Source organism: Streptopelia decaocto (assembly GCF_964273445.1).
Source record: "Streptopelia decaocto genome assembly, chromosome: 6".
NCBI lineage: Eukaryota > Metazoa > Chordata > Aves > Columbiformes > Columbidae > Streptopelia > Streptopelia decaocto.
In genome coordinates, this window is record NC_138660.1 from 9253087 (window position 1) to 9279603 (window position 26517).

General features: G+C 39.3%; 1 protein-coding gene across 4 annotated transcripts in view; it reads right to left on the reverse strand.

Annotated features, from left to right (window-relative positions):
• The window catches only part of ATP11B (ATPase phospholipid transporting 11B (putative)), a 63510-nt gene extending 40330 nt beyond the window's left edge, over positions 1-23180 (reverse strand). For all 4 annotated transcript variants that reach the window (XR_014184473.1, XM_082056879.1, XM_082056880.1 and 1 more), the window contains exons 1-5: positions 22922-23180; positions 8529-8645; positions 7637-7726; positions 4437-4517; positions 99-206 (exon numbers count right to left, since the gene is read on the reverse strand). Coding sequence is in view for 3 of the 4 variants with exons in the window: in XM_082056879.1 (XP_081913005.1) it covers positions 99-206; positions 4437-4517; positions 7637-7726; positions 8529-8645; positions 22922-22948 (423 nt within the window). In the remaining variant the exon portion in view is untranslated. The remainder of the gene's footprint in view (positions 1-98; positions 207-4436; positions 4518-7636; positions 7727-8528; positions 8646-22921) is intronic.
• Between the last annotated feature and the right edge of the window lie 3337 nt (positions 23181-26517).

Sequence of the window (26517 nt, forward strand, 5' to 3'; positions counted from 1 at the left end):
CTGAATCATGATGAAACAGGCCACAATGATTAGAAGTGAAACAACAGCTTTAGCTATGCAATAGAAACACAATTTGCAATTAGTCCTTAGGCACATACCCGAATGTTTTTAGATCTAGTTTTTACAAGGCCACCACTTCGAACAACATAAACTGGAGCACCATTTACTTCATTGTCTGCTTTATGTCGTAGCCAGTCTTCATAACCCTGTGGAAAACACATACAAATGCACTTTTTAAGCAAGTGAACTATAAAGTATAACAAATATCTTCTAAGCAAATGTGCTTCAAATTACTTGTTGCATACTCTGAATACAGTTACTAACTTCTTGAGTTTCTACCACAGCTGCTACTTAAGAACCTGGGAAATGTCTTCTTTTTAACTCACTTTACACAACTAAGAGCAAATAAAGTAGCAAAAGTGGTGAAGAAACCTAGCAGTTCTGTGTTCTGCCAAAACAGGCAGTGACATTTTCTGCAGATGATATGAACAAGCACTCATTTAATCTTTAATCTACATGGATTAATATACCACAAAGCTACTGGGAAGCCACTGGCAGTCTCTCCTCTGGATTCTGGGGTTTTTGTTGTTGGTTTTGTTTGTTTTTGTTTGTTTTTGTTTAAGAGAAGTAACAGACTGAAATTACTTCCTCATGTTTTACCATATAGCACTTCTTATAGTCACTGCCATAGCCTATGCATGAAATCTTACGATTGCTTAATTTTTTATGACATGCTGTTCACACATCAGCTCTGTATAGCAAGAGAATATGACTGACAATTTTAGTTGGTTTTGAGTCCTAATACAACAGTTCACAGCAACTGAATTTTTAATGGATAAATCAAGCAGTGTTGGTTTATCTGATATTGGGCACCTCTTTAAGTACCCTTTATCCCATGCACACACATGTGCAAACATTCATGAGAGTAAATTCAGGTATATTGTTCTCCTCCTATTTTGCTGAACTATTACTAGACTGCTTATTTAATTTAATAGCATGATTGTGAATAGCACAATCTCTGGCTTCCAAGTCTAGGCACTGTTCGTGAAGCCCCACGAGCAAACACAAGAACTGGATCAGCCAATGCAGAAAGTTCAACTCCCTCTTGCATCCTGGCAAGACTCTTACAACTGATTTGCAGTAACAGAGACATTTCCAAAAATGCTTTTCTGTCGGTATAAAAAACGAGAAAGAGTTAAAACCCCTTCCTTGGAAGTTTGCAGACAGAAGGAGGTGGCCCTCTGAAGCAGCAGGCAAAATCCCAACTCATCCCAGAATGCCACAAACATTATATACGGATGGCATAATACAAAGAGCACTAATGCAGAGGCAGTTTGGAGAATTCTACGGTTGACCGGAGTTTGAAGGAAAGTTATATGATGTATTTAGCATGCTAAAAGTATAGTTTTGCAGGTCTGCCTTCATGCACCTCCACTGTTAGTAGCACAAATGAGTAAGGACAGCACAACTGCACTGCCTAGGTTTAAAAAACAAGACAAAACAAAAATAAAAGCAGAAGGAAGCTTTACCTGCCAAGTGCGTAATAATTATGTAGTAATAGCAGCCACACAGAGAGAAAGTGGGAAATCGGAATCCTAAAATCCCTAAGTAAGGCTCTTTAAGGTCCTTCCTAATCCACATGAAAAAGCAAGTGTCAATACCTACAGCTCCTTGTTAAAGGTGACTGACAGAAGAAAACAGGATTTAACTATCATCCAGTAACCTTGGGGCATTTGTCTCATAAACATGAACGGCTGAGCAATATGGGCATTTGGCAAAGAACTGAAATTTATTTTCTTCAGAAAGTACAGATTTCAGCACTTTCTCCATCTGACACCTATCGCCTACAACACAAGGGCAGCACCTCACACCAGGGAATTTTTAAGAGCCAAATTACTGTGGTCAGTTTAAATTCCCCCAAAATTTACCTACTGCAGCGTTTTTGAGAGAGTTCCTTATCCTCACTTGCAAATATTGCAAAAATGCTGTTAAAAGAATGCAATAGGAATACAGGAAATGTTGCTTAATTGCATGAACAGAAACTAAAGATTAAGAACTTAATTGAAAGATTTTAAGTTCTACTTAAATAACTTCATCAATGTACTTGTGAAAAGGACAGCATTGAAACAAGCCTGCATACGATATTACCAGATTTTCCATTCTCAGTTTAGGTCTATATTTAATCAAAACCTGCAAAGCAGTTCTTTATAATATACCTGACAGTCATGTCAACATCTGTGTCCAATCAGCTTGTTTGCTAAATACCTATGACCTTACTGAAATGGACTAAATTCCACAAAGTTTCTTACGGAATACTGTTATTTTGTGTATTTTGTATTTTTCTAACTTTAGGTTTTGTTTTCTTTATATTTTATATTCTAATTTTGGACTCCTCTGAGGACTGTATATGCATTTTCACAGGCATAAGGGGGAAAGCGCTCTGGCTAACTAGACAGACCAAATGACACAGCATGAGTTGCATCATTTTGCAGTCCTGCATGTCCTTCTTCTGACCTAGGTGCAATTACACTTCTAAGAAGAAAAAGTTCTGTCTTCTTGGCTGAGAATAAAACAAGGCTGAGTTTTGAGGTTTACTAGAGGTGCCACATTAACTGACTTTTTTTCCACCCACTGCTAAGCTTCTCAAACCTGCACATGCTTAATGCTTCCATTTTTCCCCCTTCACCTTTCCAGAGACTACTCAATTGTAGGTTCAACATTTAACTTGGGGCAACTTCATACAGAACCAGTGCCCCACAGCTTTCAAAAGGGGTTTCTTCCCCTAAAATCTGCTTTCTATTCCACTTCTGATTTGAGAGAAAATGGGAGCTGGTTTTGAGACCATCCTGGGTATTTTCCCCTCTGCATTCCAGCAGATGATTTATCTTTCTTCCCTGCCCAAGGGCAGCCTGTTGGAAATAGAACACTGAATTGTCCTTCCAAGATAACAGCTTGTGAATGCTGTTTGCCTGCTTTGCGGCAGGTAGGATAAACTGAGAGTCCATTAGATCAGTTCAGGTGGTTCAAATAGTCCTTGCAGAGATACTGAGACAAGCAGAAAAACTCTTGATGCTTGGCAAGTCATGAATTATTTGAAACTTCCAGAAGGAATGCCAGAATTTCTATCCTTTGCAATTGATGGTAAGATACTTAAATTTCCCAATATGAGATTGGGCATCTGGAAACAAGGTGGTGATAGATTATTCTGCACTATTTTACACTTATACAAGTCCAGCTTCTTTCTGGGAAAAAAAAAAAAAAAATCTAATATTTATAACTAAGTTGCACAGCTTTAAGAGATATTTTCCATTGCCTGCTTATGACTTATAGCTCTTGAACATGGGATTTTTGGGGGTGATGATAACAACTGCAATTTAATAGGGTTAAGGTACAAATTGCATAGTAACAAGATGAAATTTTAGTTCAAATACTGCTCCAGCATTAAGATCTTCTCTGCCTCCAACACCATACTATCCGCTTGAAAGCTAGAGCTGTTTTTACTTTTGCCCTGTTTCACAGTGGCTTTGGGTCTTACTGGCTCTGAAGGCAAATTGAAATTCCAGTTGTAGCTCCACAAGTCTCCTGCTTCCTTTTCAGTTGCTATGACTGCATCTCTTTCCGAGACAGCACTGTCAAACCCTTTGAAGGGGATAGTTCCCAAAAATTACCTCCCTGCAGAACAGATTATAGTTTCTATTCACATCACCTCTTTATTTATGTGCTTGTTTCTCCTCTCGCTTTAAAGGTTTAAAGAAAACATAAGATTTTTTGATTTTTTGATTTTAAACATTCTCCTTCCAGGGGCTTTAGGTCTTAGTAGGATACAGTATGGTGTTTGAACAAGATTTCTATTAAACTCATACTTAGAAGATCTCTCTTATTTCAAGTACTATAAATCACTCAAAAATGTTTTATGCAACCAAAGAAAATTAAAAGAAAACCAGAAGCTTTCTAAACGGGACCTTTCACTTGCTACAGGTTTACTGTTATTACAATATATATTTTACACCATGAAACACAATCCTTGGGGCAAAATTTGCCTTTTAACTACTGACAAACATGGATTGCACCCAAGCTCCTTTCTCAGTGTGTCATGCAGGAGGATTGGTTTTAATATGCAGCGAGGTGTGCCAAAGGAATAAGTGAGGAGCTTTCAGAAAATGTCTTATAACAAGTGACATGTAACATTTAGACAAAAATGCTGTCTGACAGTCATTCACTGGCCATTTAAGGGGACCGCGGTGAGTCACTGAGCACTTGACAACTAACCAAAATGCTCAAGTTCAAGTGTCTAACAGGAAACATTAAATACAAAATCCTTTCTAAAAGTGACACCTTTTTAATTTACTTTTAGTATCTAAACATTATCTTAGCCAGAGTTTGTTAAGTAACTTTACCTTGGAAAGATTTCATGCTACAAGATTTTTCCCCTTTACCTGTTTTATGGCTGTCACAGTTATGACAAAGAATAATGGCAATCCACTAGTAATAGGACTGGTAGGGGTATCTATCATGAGCTAAAAGAGAAGAAAATACAAAAATTAGCCCAAATTTTATTTCTACAATTGTACTTTCCAAACAAACAAATGAACTCCTCATTTTAACCTGTCAGTATTTTTACTACACTATCTGCAGTAGCTCTGGAGCAAAACTCAACTTCTGACACCTAAATAATACATGTCAATAACAATGCAAACAAAGGTTCTAGGGCACAGAACAGACTTAATCACATTCATAATACATGTGACAATTTTAAGAGTCCTTACTAAAAGGAAGATATGTTTTTATCCTACAAAGATTAATTCCAAAGTAAATTACGAAGGAAGGAAATCTACATTTCAGGAAGCTGTTTCAATACTCTATAGAGTCAACTGTTTAACAGCAATGTAGAGTATAACATCCACTTCAGAAGTTAAAGTTAAAAATAGAAATTTCCAGCTGTTCAGATATTAGAGAACAATCTTTCTTTATACCGCTCCTTTCTGGTTGCCCCAAGTTAACATGCAGTTTGTACAGTTTGTGCTGTCATTGCTGGCATGCCGTAAGTGCAGTGTATACACGAAAATTCTCTATGTGGAGGGAATGATAGTGGTTCTCCTCTGCTGCAGGGCACAAACAACATGGTCAAGTGCGGTAACGAAAATATACACAAGAACTATTCAAACCCATGAACACTGATTTGATCCACTTTACCTGAGATTTATGGCATTGCTTTGGGAATCATTAAAGAAGAAAAAAAAAAATCATACATGAAGTTTCCTCTGTTAAGAGCCAAGAAACTCATATGGAAAACAGATGATGCCACCTTACAACACATGCATGACCTAGGTTTTTTTTTTTTTTTACTGAAACACAATTTACAGAATATGACAAAAATCCGATCTAGCTTGCAATATGGTCTGTTCTTCAATTGTCGCATTGTAATTTCAGTTTGGTAGCATGTTGTCCAAGAAAACTCATGCCCAAAGCACCTGATTTCTGGCCAGTTAACTATGACTTCCTCAAGAGAGGCTCCTATGTGAAAACGGAGCAAGTTCTGTGCTGGAGTTGTCCCAGCAGCCTGCTCCTTTTGGCTCTTTTACCAGAATACCATGGCCCTTTGCCTGCTACATAACTGGTCACGCATCCTTCACACAACCGGTGTGGAGCCTCATGTGACCAAAATGCAGCCTGTCCCCATGTCTCTGGCATGCATACATGAGGTGAACAATGTGGTCTGGACTGTGCTGCGTGTTCAAATCACACAATGAGAACCTGCCCCAACTCTGTCATCCACAGTGGAAGAAGGTGGTAATGACAGATGCTGCATCTTGGTCACATGAAATTCATCTACAGACAAGATACCATGGCAATCAACTCTTAAAGGCACCTTTGCCTTATAAAAACAAAAAACATTAGATATTTATGAACTCCCAAATGGGATTTGAATAAAAACAGAATTCCATTCTAACAAATGAACAAAAATGACTGCAGCTTTTCTCCTGTTTGGTTTCCATGAATACAGACATTGACAAGACATTTCGGACACAAATTAGGGCATCCACTAGAGTTATGATCTGAGAGAAGAACAGGATTACACTCTGAAGTTCCATCTTTAGATCCTATTTGTTCATGGACGTCACATCTAGATATTACTAAAGTCAAACAATTTGAAAGGAATTTGACTCAAAATTGAACTAAAGAGGGAAATTTACATTAAAAAGAAAAAAAAGAGCTTAAAAAAAACCTCAACAACGTCTGTGTTTGCTGTAAACTAACATTTATGGTCCATCACCAGCATGCCCCTATCTTCCACATGCTTCAATATGTTAAACAAAATGAAACATCGTAACAGGAATGACAGAGTCAGTATTTTTAACTAGGAAGATGGGATGGGCAATGCATTCTGCTAGGCTAAGCTAGAACTATACGACTTTAGAACTCCAAACACAGGAATTCTCAGCTTATTAGAAAGTTCATTTTTTCTACATGTGAAAGAAAAAGAGCAAGAGCTATAGGAGGCAATGGATTAAAAACTGCCCAGCTGGCCGTGCTATTGACGTAATGCACAATCACAGACAAATCTTACGAACTCTTCACTATTCCTTTTTTTTTTGTCAAATGAGGTTCCATCTTCTCCAGATATGTACTGTAAATGTTGGTTAACCACTGTACATGGGCAAATCACTGTCGCTGTACATGGGCTGTACATGTTCAAAGCATTCTACTTTATAATGAAAGAAAAGATTATGCACCCCAAAATTCTGTCTCTGTTTCAGATGCTAATTGGTCTTTCAAAAGTTATTCTCTCTCCTTACAGCCTTTCCCTCACTTATCCTTCACCTACTAAGCCTGCAATAGCTCAACAAAATTCAAATACAATTATAGAGTGGGAGATGCAAAGATGACAGAGAATTTACAGACTGTCACACTTTTAATATGCTTGTGGATGTTCTTAATTAGAAGAAGTACACTCTGCTACAAAAACCACAGTAACATTTCTGACCTATACTGTATCAACATTAACTCATGTCCTCAAAACTGACAAACTGTCAATCCTAGCTGCAAATGTTTGTGTTCATTTTATCTGAACACACTAAATTTGAGTATCTTAGAACTGTGTGACAATAGTGTGTTGATTTACAAAAGCAAGATTCCACCTACAATGAGAATATACAATAATCCATGCTCAACTCAAGAGCAAGCATACTGCCCAATCTGATGCAAGTGAACCTGAATGTCTGCATTTCTGCACACTAACGTCCAAGAAACACTTGAAAACACACAGAATAAAACTCCTTGTTTATTCAAATACCACCAATGGCCACAAAAATCAAAAAGTATCTTTGGAATTTTATTACTAACTTAACAGACTTAAAATTGTATTTTCGGGCGGACAACTGAGCACCTGTGCTGGCAGTGCAATGGACTTTGAAGCTAAACATTAAATATATTAGCATTCCTGGAGGTAAAACCTAAGGACAGTACTTAAATTCGGACATAATTCTTTGTAATGGTATGTTATTTTCTCAGAGAAGATGGAAATGTGTTTTTTTAATAGAAAGAATATGGAAGTAAAGAAGTTAAATCCAAAGAACAAAAATCAGTGGCAAAATTGACAACATAAATTGAATTTCATGAGTATTATGCAACTTACCTGAACCAAAAATATAATCAGAAAATAAAAGTTGGCTACTCTTCTGAACTGCTCAAATAAGTTTTTTGGAACAAAATTCCACACTGTATACTGAAGAGAAAAAGGGAGAGAAAGAACAGTTATGACACACTGAACATTTTTTCAGTGAAATTTAGTTCTACTCCCATTAATTTATCTTAAACTAAATGTATCCATTTTCCATCTCCTCTCTTGCAAACCTCCTTCTGGCCTTGCCCAACTCCCACATAGAACTGCTGTATCCTTTTTTGTTAACTCCAACTAGCAAGGAAGCGGAGGTAGCAACTGCATTGCCGTGACAGTCAAAGTTTTCAGTGTTCTCCCACCAACTGGAAGGGAGCAGCAGGAGTCATTTGGCTGCCTGCATCCTGACCAGCAGAGAAGAAATTAATTCTTGCAGCTGTAACTTTGTCTCCTACGCTACAGCAACAAGACACATCCCCACCAGCAGTTCTACTGATTCCAATCCAAGGTCACACCAGGAGGGGATCTGCAATTGCAGCCCATTGCTGATTTATTTTTTGCAGAGTACTAGTTTACAATTTGGCTCTTTTATAAATCCTCACAACCAGCTTCATCCTTCCTTTTAAACTGTTCTGAGCATCACATCCAGACACAAACAACATTCGCTTAAAACCTATTTCTGACCAACACATGTAATTGTCCTGTACCTAGGTTCTAAGGAAAGAAGGGTTCAGAGCAGGAAAAAAACAACACAGGAAGCAACCTAGCTTTTTCCTCAAAACAATTCAGAGCACATTTCATTTTGAATTTTGTATATGCGCAGTTCGACATAATACACACATGCGGATTTGCTACACAACTTCTTAAGTAGCATATCAAGTGGTTTTCCCATGACAAACTGATTTCTTACCTTGGATGATATGATTCTGTTGTCTGCAAACTTCTGAGGAACATAATGGCCATGCTGGGGAAAACGATTTGCTATATAAATAGTTCTTGTATCGCTTTGATGCGGTGGGTCAAAACCCTAAAAAACAAAATAAAGTATGATCAAGAAAGACTATTTTATTAACTGAAATTTTGCAAAACTGTTATCTTTGTGCTGATAAATAATACACACATATCAAGCATCGGTTTTAGAACAGAAGCTTTTGAATGGGAAACAAAATTAATCTGTAAATTAAAGCCTGATGTGTCCACAGAATTTACAAAAATTACAGGGGCGGGAGGCAGGACGGGGACAGAATCTCAAATTCGAGGTTGTGTACTCATTCTGGAAAATGAAAGAAAAAGTCCTAAGTGTCAAAAAGGCAAAAAGGATAGAGAATACTTGCTATCATGCAAACTTCGAGCCCTGTTAAACTTAAACGAAATGGAGACGAAAACATACACAAATTACAAAATCTCACAGTCACGCTCATGATAACCCTAATAAAACAGATTGTGAGAAAAGTAAAAGATCAAAACAACCAAACAAACCATACCAGAATGGTGTGATAATTGGTTTTGAAAAGATTCTCACCATCTTAAAACCAAAACCATATGCATCTGACCAGACAACAGTATTTTTCCAAACATGTTCTGCCTCCAAGAACAAACATTTTGTCTAGTCTAAAATTCGACCTTTAAGATTTCTTGACATTACCGCAAATTCACACGACTGGTAGCAACACTGAAAGCAAACTCATCACAAAAAAAGGGATACTCAGAAATACTTATCAATAGTTTCCTGCCAAAACAGAAGATCTGAGTGAGGTCCCTTGGAACCAAAGCCCTGTTTCAGGTCTAATGTTCAGCATTTTAATCAACTGTTCTGTGAGAGGAAGGGGAATATGGGTGTTAAATTTGCAGGTGACATCACCTTAGGACTGCAAGAAGACTAAACAACAAGAAAAAATTCAAAATCATCTTGACCAACCAGATGCACTGAAGACTGAAAGATACAGCAGTTATACACAATTAACTGCATCTACAAAATGAGAATAAAAGCCTATATAGGAGTTCTGTAGAAAAAGATCAAAAGGCTACAGCTGTTCGGAGGCTGAATGTGTGTCAGTGATGTCACCCCATTTAAAAAAAGGCCTTAGGTACCAAGGAGGCTGGAAGAAGAGTGGGAGCCACAGCCCAACCACTGTGAACCTACTGGATGGCATCCAGAGGAGTGGAATGGGAGCCACAAAGATGATGAAAACACAACATATAATGCAAGGCTAAACAATCTAAAGAGCAAAGGGCAAACAAATTAGGGTCATTTAGCCTAGGGGAAACTAGCACATATTTCAATATATAAAAGACTGTTCCACCTGGTAAAGGGGTATTCTGATGGATAAAGAACAGAAGCAGGCTTAAGCTGCAACTAGGAAAACTTAGTTTGGATATTGGAAAAACAAACAAAAATTCCTTTCTTATGGAAAGGAATAATTAAAAATCACAATAAGTCACGTGGGAAGGTTGCAATGTCTCTGTAACACAAGGGCTTATATCTAGGTCATTCTAGTCTGTCTTTAATTGAGCCTTTCCTGGGGCTACATGACTCACCAGAGCCCTTCCTAGCTCTAATGTTCCAACCTGGAGAAGCAGGTAATGGCAAAAGACAACAAGCAAGACAGTAAAACAATAATATTTCAGTTAAGAGGCCAAGAGGATTACTAGAATAGGTAAGAAAAAGACACGCAACACACTAGTGAAATAAAATTCGGAACCGTTGTTAGATAGGGAATCAATGATTGCCAGGGAAATGGTGAATTTCAGCATGAGTGTCAGACATTCCTAACCTTAGAACCATTCAGGATGGTGTCATTGTAAAGTAAAGGAACATTAAAAAATCCTCTCAAACATACAAATTCTTGTATTTGGCATCATTGCTACAGCAACATTCGGCTTCAGAAGGAAAGAGGGCCAGAAGAATGAAAGGAAAGGGGATTGTGCAAAGAGACTTCAAAGAGATTTGAAGGAGAATAAACTTTAGATGACAAGCACTGGAAGGCTGGTCCAGTCACATGCTCCAGCATGAAAGCTCATTTACAGATAAGAGTAGAGCAGAAAGACAAAAACTAGACAGGGGAAAGGACTGGAAAGAATATATAGGATGCCAAAAGCAAAAAGAAATTGTTCACAACTTGGGAAATGAAAGCATGAAAGTTAAGATGAAGAAAATGTGTCAGCATTTAACAGGTACAAAATTTTAAAAGAGCACAGTTTTTGTAGCTGAAGCATTCTGGATATGTGACATTAGTGACACATTATTTCTATATCAATCCAAAAGATGCCACAATAAAAGTGTTTCTGCAAGCAAGAAAAATACCTGCTTAACTAGTAAGACTATGTACACAGCGCTTTTCTATCTCAGAAAATGTCTGGCACTCACAAAATGCCAGACATCCTCACTTTGGAAAGTCATACAGCAGGGAAAGAACAGAAAAAGCAAATAAAGTGACTGGCAGTCTTGCAATGGTGATAAATGCTAATCTCCATGCCACTCGCTGAAAGTTATTAAAAGATATATGAAAAAGAATTCAGAGTGACTACAGTATCATTGAATTTTTTCCCAAGTATTTATATGCCCCTCTTAGGCCACTATCCAAGCACCTGAAAGTTGATGAGTTTAATGACATTTTAATCATGAAGAGCGGAGACGGCCATTCCAGTCAAGCTTAACCGCACAAAGACTTCTATAGGATGACACCTCCGCTGAGGTAGACTCAACTGATTAAAAGCAAAGAATCTATTTTCCAAATCAGAATCTCAGGCCACAGGAGTTTACAGCTGCAGTTGTGCTCTGTTTTGTTGAAATATATCACAGAGAAAGGGCAGAAGCTGCACAATCACCAGATCTATGGAGATGGCAACGCCCAAGCAAGGCAGGCTGGGGACAACCACCTCTCGGGAGAGGACACATCCATGACAACCTCAGTGACCCGACTGTAGTCACAGCAGGATAGAAATGTCAGACCTGGGAACTGAACCCAGGTTTCCTAAGTTTCATTTCTGTAACTGTGAAAGATCATTTGAAATTACCCAACAAACCTGTCATCATATAATTAGCTGGTGAGACTGCAACTGCAACCAAGACCTTCCAGAGCAATTTTAATTACACATATCTTCCAACTAAAATTCTGCACAGACGTTGAACTTAATAGTTCAAGTCTTTAACTTTTCTGTAACTACATGCCTGGTCACAGATCCTGCTCCTGAAACAAAATTGATTTGTAGTCTAAATTTCTGCCAAGCAAAAGGATTTTGCATAGTGTATATACATACAAGCCAGCAGAGAGGTGCAGAAAGCACACTGTTTCCTAATTTCTCTTCTCAGACAGTTCTTTCTCTTCCTAATATCATTATCAAACTCAGGTGCACACCCAGGGTAACATGTCCTTGTGAAAGGATTTCTGCAGCTAAATCACACAAGCAGAGAATCCCTGTATTAAATTTTGATTCTTGCAAAAAGATACAGTTGTCACCAAGATTTTTCAACAAAAGTTACTTTTCCTGCAGTTATCTAGTGAATTTCTATTCAAATGTGACAAATAAAGCCGAGTTTATTACAAAACCTGATATTTAAGGCTTCTTAATCAGGTGTATTACATGAATCAACTGTAAATAAAATAAAGCTTAACCATAAGATTCAGAGACTTAAAAAAAATAATAATAAAATTTTAAAAATCTGTGTGATTTTTTTCCCTTCATGCTGCAAATTAAATCTAGATTTATTGGCCTAAGTTCATCCATTTAGCTGATTTATCAACATAACCAGGCATTATCTACACCTGGAATACCTCTCTCATTTAATCTTTGATCCACACCTCCCCGACAGAAATTTTGCACCCAGATAAACTTGACATGTTTGTTTTTGAAAACAGTCTAAATGAATGCCATTTACATACAACATACATGCTTGAGTCAAGCTGATTTATAAAGCAGAACAAAGAAAACATTTTGCAGAAAAAAAGTATTCATAGTTTTCCTTTTTTATAAATTTGTAACGACTCTAACCAAAGTCGAAGTCATTTTTAGTAAACCTCTTCAGCAGTGATTTTGTTAGCATTCTGAAAGTTAGACAAAGACACCCTCTGTGTAATAATTAGGCTCCTTTAAAAGAGCATAGAAAATGTATCCCAGCGAACGGAGATGATTTTTTTTTGCTATGATTTTATGTTATTACTTTCATGAAAGAAACAGCCTTCCACAGCCACCTCTCCTCCAAATAACCCCTGCCTACATTTTGTCTCCACCTCCACTGTTGTGCTGGGAAAACTGCCCACAGAGCCACACAGTAAAGCAGACTGGAAAGCTGATCCAACTGAAACCCCACCATTTTCTCAGTTGTTTTTTATTTTTTTAATGTATCGGTTCTCTAAAGCAATTGCACAGTCATGCCAACAGCCTGGTGGTACAACAAAAGGGTCCAGTGTGGAAGAAGAGTTTTGTATTGCTGCTGAGGAAGCATTATTAGCACGAACAATGAATTAGGCAAATGGAGAAAACAGGCAGAGTAAGCAAATGAGAAGCAGCACCACGAAAGACCCGTGCAAAGGAAGGGACGGCCCTCCCAACACCTAAACAAAGAAAAAATGCTTTCTCAGTCAACTTGTTGGTACAATATACGCTATCTACTGCAGACTCGTGTTTCTTCAATACCACTACAAAAAAAGCTGAACTTATGGTGGGACGCACGGACGTCCTCCCCATGCACTCTGGAGCACCAAGTGAGACGGCAGAAATCCACAGATCTTTCAGCCAGGATTAGTGACCTGAGACCAGCACACAACAAATCAGCTGCCGCTTCAAGCTTTGCAAAACATGAACCGATAATTACAAATCATCTGACAAGCAATTTTTGCTTAGGATTTGCATAAAGCTAGTCTACTTTAACCTGATCTCCCAGTGCATCTTACTCATCATTCACAGCTTCTAAAGGGAAAAAAAAAGGGGGGGGGGGGGAAATGTTATTTGCTAAAAGAACTTCCGCTATTTGAGCAGCTTTCAGTGAGAGTGGTTTGAAAGAAAGAAGTCTCAAACTGAGCCTCTGCCTTTCAAAAACCACACTGAACACCACTAAGGAAAGTAGTCGTTCCTTCCAAAGGGCTTTGGACACCACGTACTAGTTAATAGAACTAATAAACAGAGGAAAACTTGGTCTCAGGAAGCCTTTATCCTAGGGAGACGACTGCCCGACCGTGGCCACACAAACAGAACACCACACTGCCTGGCAGATAGCCCAAAATCCTGCCATTATGCTGCTGCCAAGATACATTTTGATTAAAGGTGTTTTGAGGAAATGGATTTTCTTGCTTCAGGTTTTTTCTGAGTATACATGGAATACTTTTCCCTTTGTCAGGTAAGATGATCTATTCACACTCCATGCACATTTTCAGAAGTCTGTGTAAATTTGTACTCAAAACAGCCAGCCAATAATTCCTCCAGTCACATAACTGAGCAGCAGTCAAACTGAATTTGTCGTATCAAAGGTTAGCGTAGAGGAAGAAACAGCCTCTCACAGCCATCTTAAACACTGCTCTAAGAAATACAGTGAATCAGCTGAAACACCCTGAGCTTTACATAATGTCATGCAATTAGTTCCTCCTCTTTTAAATATCACTGCAGTAAAGAAATAAAACAGTATTAAAAGTCATGTACTATTCATGCAACTTCCTCTTCCTGCTTACTATATATACACTTATATCTGATAAAAAAATCATGGTGCAACTTCCTAGAAGACCTATAACCAGAGTACAGTACTTACAAAAACACTCTAGGAAACAACGTCTGAGAAATCATGAAGCAAACCAAAAACAAACAAAACCCCCACACAACATCTATCTTCTCTTCATTTATCTGCAAATGAAGGAAGCTAAACTGGCCTTGTCCACTGGTAACATATGTCCCTGTGCCAGTATCTCCTTTCAGGTGGCTGATGCCCAATATACTGGTCTTGTAACAACAACAAAATCAGACAGAAAAAGTGAGCTGAGCAGGCACTTTCCGTTACTAGCAAAGAATTTTAAGAGAGATGTAGGTACAGTGCTTAATTTTAGAACAGCCCAACTTTGCATCAACTGAGGAAGCTGATTTCTTATCCTCCCCTAGAATCCAAACCACGGTATTTACAAAGCACAATCCATTTTGGACTTCACATGACAAAACAAACCTAATGCTTTATAACAGCTGCTCTTTAATTGTCTTCAACAGAATTCCAAGCTTTGCATTTTTTCTACAGGACTATTAAAATTATTACCTTCTTGCATTCAATGTATTTAATTAACCAAATGCCTATAATACATTCCTCATTTGCTGCTTTGTTTCAGAATGCTCCCTTTCATACTCAGATACACGGATTATGAAAATTATCAATAATGAACAGATCCAGTAATACTTTTGCTCAGATGCTTACTGACAGAAAACAGATTTTACACTAAATGTCTTCAACCCTAATAAAGAAATCAACTTGGTTAACATTCAGATTCTAAGCAGCAAGCCTCAATCTCAAAGAAACGGCTACTACTAGTGACTCCCAAACTACTTTGCAAGGCCATTCAGTGCTCTCTAAAATTTTTTCCTTTAAAAAAGATGCATTATGATAAACTCCAAGAGGTCTACCACAAGTTGAGGCTTGACAGTATCTGTAGTCCAAAGTATTTGGTCTTTTGCCATGATTCCCAAAGCAGCCCACTGCCCTAGAAAAGCGGGAATGAAGATGTGTTTGAAGTTCCAACTACACAGTTTTAATTTCAGAACTACCAGCTTTCCTCTGGGGGCTCCAGCAATTATTTATCCTTATCTGTAGTATCATCTCTCTCAGACACATGCAAGCAGAGAGTAGGCAAGATTTTCAAAGCTTAAGGGTGACTTGAGACACTCATCAGGAGGCAAAAATACAGCTTCATATTTCATAAAATAAGAACCGGGATCTCAAAAATCAATAGCCACTTTTAAGAATGCTGCTCAAAACATATAAAACACTTTGAACACAGAAAGTGTTACAATTCTGCAATAATCAATCACACAGAAACAGCAGTTACTAAGCCCGTACAGTAAATGAAACATTCAACACACAAATCCTTCATTTATCCTGAATAGCCATAGCAATCAACAACAAAAAAATCCAATTGTATCCTATCTGCACAGTCTCTGGATTTATTTAAGTAATTTTATAGCAGAAATATTTTTCTTTGATTTTCAAGATTAAACAAGGCATTCAAATCTGTGACAGGTTATGAACTTTCACTTAAAATTAGAAAGCAGTTCCAATTTCATAGCTAGCAGTTTCACCATATACAAAAATTACATTTGTCAAGTCCCTGACAGGACAAATACAGAAGAATCATACATTCCTTCTCGTGCTTGCTTACTGTGTGCATTATCATCTTAAAATGAAACGCTGCTTACCTGCTGCTTTGAAGAGTCATTTATAAAACTATTATATATTTTACATAAACATGAAGGGCTCCTGTACTGAGCTACTCATCCAACCATTATTCAATATGAACAGTGAAAATCACCATTTTCAATATTCAGATTGGTTCTAGTAGGCAACAGCTATGTAGGCCAATCAGCTCCTGCACTGCAAGTTTAATTCCCATCTTCCTTCAGTTTATATAAGAAAAAAACTTAAAAAATAATTCTTCCCCCAAAACCACTCCTACATGATAAATCTTAAGGCTTTTCCAAAAAGTATGCCAAAATTATACTGACAATTGCTCTGACAGTTGTTGCTCAACACATTTCTCAGGAAGAGAATTTAGTTCATAGATAGGTCTGGCTCTTCCTTTTAACATGTTTTGATAAAGCCTGCTCTGTAAAAATTAACATTACAGTTGAGTCTACCCCATTCATCAAATATCACTTCAAATTTTAATTCCCTTTCAAACATGATTTGTGACCTAAATATCAGTTTAACATCCTGCTTTCAGACATGTCTACAAACCAGTTTAACCTTAAAGCTTGCTAAATCTTAAGCTTCCTTTCTATACTGTTGCAATTCTTTTTCAAATGGATATATATCAATATCTGCAAAAATTAGCACAGTCACCCATAAAACTAGCACAAAAATGTGCAAAGGGGATAGTAAATAAGTAACAAAATGTAACAATATATAACAAAACCTAGTTTTTGGAGTAAACCATATAAAACATATTTCCCGGGTAACGTATTTCAGGATGAAAACAAACAGCCTACCTTTTGTCAGAATCACTCCCCTTCCTATTTACAGGAAAATTCTCCTTTCCCACGTTTATTTTTACTCAAACTGAACATGAAAAATAAACCCTCTGAAGTCACAGCATGTGGGAGGCCAAGGAATTGCAGGGTTATGTTTTTTAAATCACGGTTCCTATATTTTCTACCATGGTGTGTACTATTGCTAAGTGTCTTTTTCCAACAGCAGTTGAAAAGAGGTTTGCATAAAAAATGACCAAGTCTAGCTGCAAATGTCACCTGTGTTTTGCTGGAAGATATGACCTTGTGTTTACAGAGGCACTCGTCAGATCTATTTTGCTGCAGTTCTGATCTGCTGGCTTACAGACTTTGTACTAGAAATCAAAAGATTTTTTTTTTAGAGATATACTGTTGATACCTTTTTCCCCGTTAAATAGTTACAGTCGTAACTACTGAGGACATCACAATACAACAAAGAAAAACAGACAGCAGATCACTAGTTAAAGGCACGAGTCACAAGGCTTTTAATGAAATCTAAAAACATTATTATATTTTTCTCTTGTTACTCTTATTTCTCCACCTCAGAAGAAAGCAACGTAAGTTTTAATGAATTCAGCCAGCCCATCCAAAATTAGAAAAACAAATACCAATGATATCCAAAACACATGTTGAATGTTATTAAATTCAGCACATTTTTACAGCCTTAGATGATTAATTTTACCTTCTGAAAGAGTTCAGAGGCAATTTCTTAGCAATAAGCAGAGGCAACCACCCTCACCATCCCCCATCATGTCACCTACTGACCAGAACACAAAAAGCTTTTGCTCTTTGTCAACAAAATAATACAAATTTTCCCCTCAGTCACATAAAACACAAAGAGACAGTAGCTATGAGCAGGACCCTATTAGTACAAGAATACTATACAGTCAATGAAATTTCCATATTATTGTGTGACAAGTGGAAGTTGGGCACAATAAAAATTCACTGCTTAAAAGGCTCATGGCTAGGAGAAAAAAAAAAAGGGCGAGATGAGATACAGGTCAACATCCAAGTCTCACAGCGAGGCAGTACATCAGACAACCCTGATCTTCCCATTTTTAAAACGGTCTTTGAAAGAACCAGTGTCAAGACTGGTTTGATTAGGTTTTGGTAGGCAACTTCTAAATTTAATTTTTATGGGATAAAATTTAAAACACACAGGACACAACGGATGTCTCCGTTCAGAATAGACAGCTGGCTGAAGACAGGAACACGCTGTGCTGCAAATGTATTAGCCTTCAGCAGTTGCAGAATATAAAAAGCAAATAAGGTTAAAAGACCCACAACACAATGGGAGGACTAGTTCAGCAGATCACAGAATAACTCTAGCAAAAAACAGGGTCATGTTTTATCTTGTGTGAAGTCACACGAGGGAGGTCGTTAACCCCCAGTTCTCAAACCACTCTCACCAAAGCAGTGCAGCCCTTGGGCTGCATCTCGCTGATCTTTCAGGGACAGTGCAGCAGGTATGAGCTGCACAGTCTGAACCAGAGGAAATATTTTGAGCAAATATGCATTTATTTTTCTGGTATACAATAACAAACACCGACTTAATTTTAGCCAAAAAGGGGAACAGGCTTCAGTGACAAGCAGTAAAAGAGGAGGGGAAAGGTACTTCAGAAAAGCAACGTGATTTCAAAGCTAGGACCCTCAGCCACTGGATTGGTTCAAAGTACTTTGAGCATGCAAAAAATGCAGGGAATTCTTTTGGCCAAAAAAATAACCGCATTGGTTCAACTCTATGAAATTATTAAGTGAAAATAACAGACACATGTCAGTGCAAACAATATCAAATGCTGTCCACATTTGTTCACAATGCCAGTAACTACATGTTATGAGAGAATCTGTCCTCTAGAACATCTTAACAGACACCGACACCTGGAAGGAAAGGGAAGAACATCCCAAACATACGGTCCTCTAGAGCTAATCTATTTGAGGATATTGCCCTTACTAGTAGAAGAAACTTTTTATTAGAATGCATCCAAAAGAAAAACAAGAACACTTCTACAAATACTGTTGGGGTGAGTGGGGCGTGTGACAGGGACAAGTAACACATAACAGTCAAAAACTCCCTGTGACCACCTCTCATTGCAGGCTGTGTAGAACTGGACTAGATGAACTCCCGATGTCCCTTCCAAACTGAGCCTTCCTATAACCACAAAATGAAACAGTTTGGTACCTAGGTTTTCCATTTAAAAGGCACCGATCTAAAGGAATTAATCTATACATTTTTGACTTCCAGATAAATATCAAAGTTGCATTTGCCTGAATACCTTGCTCTGCATAGCGTAAAAGTTGTTGCCAGCGCACAACAGCATTCAGGTTCTTAAGCTGTACGATATTCTGCCAAATACAGCATAATTCTGCTTCTCTTGAACTATCATGTATAAAAGAGGGAACAGGCAGGTAACCCTTAGGTTTTCTCCATGCAGTATCTTTTGTACATCATTGCATTGTTTGGTAACCAATTAAAAGGCTCAAACTCCACATAAAGCAACTAGAAGTGAAATCCAGAGACCCTTCTTCACTTGACAGGACTAACAGTTCTAAACTGTGCAGCTAAGATCATACATACAAGGGTATTCTATCACAACTTTTGGAGACCTCCTTTCCAGACAACTGATGTTGTTCATACCACTGCAACAGCTTCTGCACTCCATGTGCACCATTGGTTCATCAGCACAGTCCAAGCGCTGCCATAAATCTACTGAACTAGAAGTGGTGCAGAAAGTCACTGAGTGCTACAAATGCCACCTGTTTTGTGTTGGTACTGCACAAACTTGACCAGGAGAGCCACAATAGCACTCTGCCGTACACAGATCAGCTACACAGTCTAACCCTTCGTATTTGGAAATGCAAATAAAATGTACTGTGCTATTCCTGAATATTAATGAGGCTTCCTATCAACTGTTGTTTACCCAGTTGCTTTTTTTCAAGCAGAGCTGGCTGTGCCTGTGGTGTTATGCAACCCTCAGCAAATCCACATGCCCACTGTCTTTCTGAGATCTCAAGGTAACAGAGCTGGAACTCAGGCATCTTTCCTGTTCAAAGCTTGCCTTAGAAATACATCAGGGCATTTCACTCAAAGCAATGAATTGTAGCTCCACTTGTCCCTACATTTTTTATTATGAAATCTTAAGTACTATCAACACTTAACTAGATAATGATGTTGTAATATAATAACATTAACTATAAAGTTGCATACTGTTAAGGACTTACTATGCAGTTTACTTAGCACGGGACAGCATTAGATGAAGAAAAACTGATAAACTGTCCATGTAGGGTGATGTTAATTGTTTCTGAGCAAGCAAAGTAGACTGAAAACAAGATACCAAAACAAATGATTTGTAAGAGAGTCCCACATAGGCACTAAAGACTAAGCAACAGTATTACTGTGACCAATTTCTATTATAGAACAAACCACTGAAAAGACAAATAACATCTCATTTAGAAAACTGTTTTGGACTTGTAAGACCATAATAAAGATGAAGAAAGTCTCCTGTTCTCCGAGAACTAGTCGTCCCTTTATGTAGCTATGCAGGCATAGCATAGATCTTCACAGGCTAAAGCACAGCAAAATCACCACTTAAAGAACTTCACTGAAATAATTTGAATTCCAGACCAGGTCCTCTCATTATTTATTTTTAAGACCACTTGCTTCCTTTTTCCTGTCCCTTTTACAGCTCTTGAGAACACAAGTTGACAATACCATACACGCTCAACACAGCCTCATTACTTAGTATATGAAATACACTAGAATTTGCAAAACTTTCGTTAGTTTTGTACAGAGAGTACTTAATAACTACCTAAAAGCACCTTTGGCAAAGTACCAGTTCCTCCTCCTTCCCCAAACCCTTACTACCTTCCAACATTTCTGCACACAAAGGTTTTTCTTTTGTACTACTGCAACATCCCGCTTAAATCACTCCCACATATTTGCCTGGTTCCAACCCTCCTGTATGGAAGAGAACATTTTTTCAAAACCTATTGCCACATCAAGCACAGGTACAAATACACACTCAAAAGGCATCCAAACCCACACATTCTTCTCCTATCAGAAATAAATCAGACATAGATTTTGCCATCCTTTGATTCAAATATTTCTACCATTCCACTCTTCCCACTTGCTCTGATTATTTTCTCAGCATCTTTCCCCAGGTACTCAGCCCTTTGAGATTCTTTCAGAACCTAAACATCACTGACATATGAAGAAGCAAACGTATGGTTAGATCTACGTTAAGCCAATGATTACAGGCAGGGGTGAGTTGTCTGAGTGTCCCTTGGAAGAAACACACAGTGTGATACATATCTTAAGCTATTTTTCATCTTTATGAGCTGTGAAACAACCAAGCCATTAACGTCAAATGGTGAGATTTATAGAAAACACAAAACATGTATTGTTGCAATATTTTTTTCCTTAATACCATCTTTCAACGTTTGTTCAACTGCCTTCTGTTATCCCATTCTTCTACCACACTGATCCCTCCCTGTCAAAACTAGTGCAAGTTTTAAACAGTTATTTTCCCATCAAACATTTTCTTTTAGAAGAAGAAAAAAAACCTCTTAGTGTTTATTGCTCATCTTGCTACACTTTACTTTCTATTAAGGGCAAACATATTTCTGGAAAGCTGGTCAGTGGACTACCAGGGAGAAAAGTGACCACGTTTGATACATGAATTTCTAGCATTGATACCGTCCTACTCTGAACTCTACAGAAGACAACATCATGCTGTTTTAAAAACCACACATACAGACCCTTGCCATCTGCAAGAGGAAAAATTACACCAAACAGGATTAATATAAAACCACCTTAATGACTGTAACAGAACAGAAGAGTGCAGTCAGAGCTCAGACAGAGCAATTAATTTCCAGGTCAATAATTCTTCGTGTCAGACCAAACTAGCGAGCACTGTCAAGCTGGCACTGAGACCAGCACCATAAGTTGTGCACTTCAGACACAGAACTGGGAAAATTTATGGGCCACAGAAAAAGAGATAGGGGAAAAAAAAGGAGGAAAAAAAAAAAATGTCAAAAGTGATGTAACAAATCATTAGCGAGACACAAATTTTAACCATTAAAGTATACAAACCTAGCTTATATAAGTTCTCTTATTAACTTGGGCAACATCTATGACACAAGGTAACTCAAATGAATGGAAAAAGTAAGTTTGTAAATAATATGGAAGGAATTTCTCCCTTTGAGAAAACGCAAGAAAAACACTATGCTGGAGAGGACAGGAAGCCGACCAACACTTCAAATCAAACCAGTCAAACTCAATGACTTCCCTCCTACAGCATCACACACGTTACAGTCACGGCCGCGTTATTTCCCTCACAGGCTACAATCCAAGCACAGCAAGTAGCCCTATTTCGAGGGAGACACCTCTAATCGAAACCTTTTTCAAGGGGACTCCCCCGCGAAAATAATTTAACGGATGTTTTCCTTCAATTTCTCGTCACTTTCAAAGCCGTAACACGCACCGGCAATGGCTGCAGAGCTCTGGGGTGCAGGGAAACCACTGAGACAGGCGCACAGCAGGTGAAAAAGCCTCGGGAGGTTTCGCAACGTGGAGGAGGAAGAGAGGCCAGCGAAGCCCTGAGGTGTCGGTGCACAGAAAAAGGCACCGTCATTTCTCCCCGAAAAGTTTGGGGAACCTTCCCAAGGGGGCCCACAGGTGAGGGAACACGCTGTTCTCTGTGTCAACGGGTTTTCAATGGGAAAATAAAATAAAATAAAATAAATAAAATAAAATAAAATAAACGCGCACACACACACAAAAATCCAACCAAACAAGCCACGAAACACCCCAAACCATCCAATACGTACGTTAAAAAAAAAATTGTTTTAAATGACAATGATCCAAGGAAAACATGCCAGTGTCCCCAGCCTCACACCTCCCGGCGCGGAAGTCGTCTCCCCCCTCACACGCCCCGGCCCCAGTCCCCTCAGCCCGGCCGCCCGCACCCCCTCCCTGAGGGGACCGGGCAGCGGCCCGGGCAGAGGCGCCGGGACGGCTGGGCCGAGGCGAGGGGGTGCGTGTGGTGCAGGGGAAGCCCCGGCCGGGGCCCAGCGCCGCGCTCTCCCCGCCCCGCGGCTGCCCGAGGCACCTACCAGCTGCTGCCGGACCCACCGCAACATCCCCGGGGGGCGCGGGTCGCGGCCCCCGCGGCGGGGCCCCCTCGGCAGTGCCGCGCCCTCCGCTGTCGCTGTCGCCTCAGGCCAGCCGCCCGCCGCGGCTCCTCCCCATGGCGCAGGGGCCCGACGCCGAGTTAGGAGCGGCACAGCCCCCCCGGCGCCCCCCGGCGCGGCTGCCGGCGCCCCGCCGCCGCCATCACAGGCCGCCGCTGACACCCCGCGGCGCTGCGGCCCGCCCCCAGGAAGTGACGTCAGAGGGCGGGGGGGGAGGCGGGAAGAGGGGCTGGGGGGGGACAGAGCGGGGTGAAGCGACGGCTGTCGGCCGGGCAGTGTCTGTGGGGGGCGAGGTGTTGCTCGGGAGTTCTTCACCGCCCCGAGGTGCTGCTTCTGGAGCGCAAGGGCCGCCTGCGTGACCCGAGTCTCAACAGCCTACCCCAGCATCTTGGACGGGGGCGGCCTGGAAAAAATGCCACCTTCCCCATCCAGGAGCTCCGGCCGTGGCCTGTCAGGTGTCTGGGCCCGTCAGCCGGGGCCTCAGCCGCTCTGAGACACCCCTTGTCTAGCGAGTCGAAACTGCTTCACAGCTTCGTTATTTTTCTTGTAAAAAGATGCAAAACGCACACGTTGGAATAAAGACTTGGGGAAATAAAAAAGGTTTGATAACCACTGATTTATCTTAAGTGCGCAGTATGTAGGTATCCCAAAGCAAGGTACATGTGTTGGCAGAATCTGGCACCTTTCTCTTGATACAGGAGCTATTGCGCTAAATTGCTGTTTGGCTGAAATCGAAGTATCGTGAGGTCAGGCAGTGATCTCTGTGAAATCTTCTGTTTTGCTCTGAAAACAACAACTACTTAGGAAAACAAAACAGTGTTCTGCTTCAAACACTTGCACACACCAATAAAAGTCTTCAGCTCCTGGGCCTGGTGGCTAAGAACTAAAGGAGATTATTTTAAGAAGTAAATACCTGGGTATTTGTGACCAAATACTGTTGTCAGTGAAGTCAATGACAAGTTTGACACTGCCATAGTAGTCTTTTTGCGTGTGAAGATCAGAGTACTATTTCTGCTCTTCGCATTTGTTTCCAGGTAATTCTGATGTATATAATAGTAACAAATCATAATCATATCTGCCATAGAGTTAATGTAGTTTTTAGTGTTCAGTTAGAAATTTAGGACATAATTCAGCATTTAAGATAAATGGTGCTATGTCTGAACAGCTGAATCTTGTGGTGAGTGCTCATGGTTTAAGCATCTGCATTTACTTAGAAAAATAACCTTAAAGCGGTGGGGAATAAGACAATTTTCATCAGGCACTTAGGAAAGCTAATGTTAGCAAAACTCTGTATTAAATGCTAGTCATTATTTCAAAACATTTAAATACATTCAAAGCTGAGTTTCAAACAGCTTGCACTACCCTGTTCATCTAATGTGAAGTCTAAAATAACAGTGTGATTTCACAGCGATGGCACATTGCCTGGAGAGCAGCCTTGAGCCAGAAGCTTCACTGATACACTCGATATTCTTGTGCTCCACCTTTAGCATCAGATGTAGAACAGTGTCCTGACCACTGCATGCTCAAAATCGTCTGCCATTTCTCTGAAGTGCAAGTACATTTGTTGCTGTGTCCCTGCCAAATTCAAGTATGAGTTGTGCTTTCTGCAAGCCTCTCTCTCCATGGCTTACAGTTATGTTACATAAATCTGCTTTGCGCTTCCTGTTCCACATTGCTGTAATGATACTATTTCACCAGTGAAAACTTGGAAGCAATTTACAAGTGATTTGAACCATGTGGTTTACATTTTTCACCTTAAAAAGTGTATATTTTAGTGGATGAAGTATACTGATAGGATGAAATTATTTTGCTGTATGTGGCAGAATGCTCTGACCACATGCATTCCTTTTCCAATACACAGCAAAATTCCACCAGAATAACATTCTTTCCTAGTGTCCTGGCTCGTAAAACTTGGCACCTTTTAAATTGTTCAAAAGCCCACACTAGACGTTTATGAAATTTCTTCTCACCCTTGAGAGGTAAGTAGTTTTCAGAAGAGAAAAACTGAAGCAGAGCAGCCAAGCCAGATATTGATTAGCCAATAACACTCCAGCACTTCTGAAATTGAAGGTCAACTGTATTAAGAATGAAAACTCACATATCAGAGATCCCACTTTAAAATGTTGCCCTGAAGCCTCACCTTATACAGAAAAAAAAAGCAACTGTTGAAGAAAAAACTCACCTGATATGAAGATTAAGCTTAACCTGTCGTCTAGGATTTCTTGATGAGACTCCAAGCTTTCCAGTTAAGTATCTGTGAAAGCAATAATTTGAGATGTTTGTTTAGCAAGATGAGGACACAAATGTTTTCTGGTATAAAAATGTGTACACAAACACAAAAGCACACACTTAGATGTTAAGTCTAGCAAGCTTTTAATTATGTGTGTGTGAGTAATTCTTATATAATCAACGGTAATACTTTCAGGTTTATAAAATTAAATGTTGGTAGCCTCAGAATCATTGCCTAAATGTGCAACCACCAGGTTAACACTGGGGCTGCTGGTGTTCCTCCCTGAGCTTGTTCTTGTGCGAGACATTCATGCATTTCTGTTATTCCTAAATGGCATTTTGGCGCCATTCTTCAGCAGGAGCTGGTGAAGTGTTGGCCGTGTCCATAGCCGAATGGCCCATCTAGTGTTTGATGAGGGGAGATGGAAATGCAGCACTGATGCCGGAGGGTGAGCTGCCTCCAGGAGTTCTGCCTTTGACAAATTTGACACCCTTGGGCTTGTGTTGCTGCTGGTGAGCACCTGGGTCCTTTGGGGCCAAACAGAAAAACAGCAAAGGCTGAGAGCAGTGGAGCAGGGGCATAGATTTGTGTAGCAAACGACTAGTAATAGCAATAGCTGTTTATGCTCCACTATTTTCCTGATGGAGAATTACTCTCACTCTTTATTTTGTTTTCAATTAAGTATTGTGTCATTTCTTTAAATGAGTATTTTAATCTATGCATTACTTCAGCAACTATGGTGCTAATTAAAAATGTACACTAACTATAAAAATGCTCGTTTTGTTTCTAATCCATAGAGAGAAGGAGCTGCCTGAGAGACACAGGGTTTCTTCAAGGCATCTTTATTCCACAGGCATTCAATTACTGGCTGAAGCACCAATTATATATAGATAAGCAGTGGCTGATTTTCAGTCACAAAGCCCTTCATTTAAACACACATGTGGATTCTTGCCTAGAGCAACCAGTCTTCAGGGAAAAAGTTACAGAGTTTGAAAATGAGCTGGGCTTTTTAAAGGAAAACCTTGTGTGTAGTTTGTTATTCCTTTTTTGTGCCCTGCAAGAAATAAGGTCAGGTTAAATTACAGGATGCACAAGGTGACATTTCTAAGACACTTACTAGAGCTACACAATAGTGCATTATTTTGTTATTTCTTCTTTCTGATTCTCTCAATTGCTAAAACCTGGATCCTGATGTAAAACTTCACCTTTCTATTATTGTTTTCTTCTTTTTCACTTGAAAGCTTTCCTTACAGTGCAGAGCTTCAGCTTCTACCCAACACATTAAGCT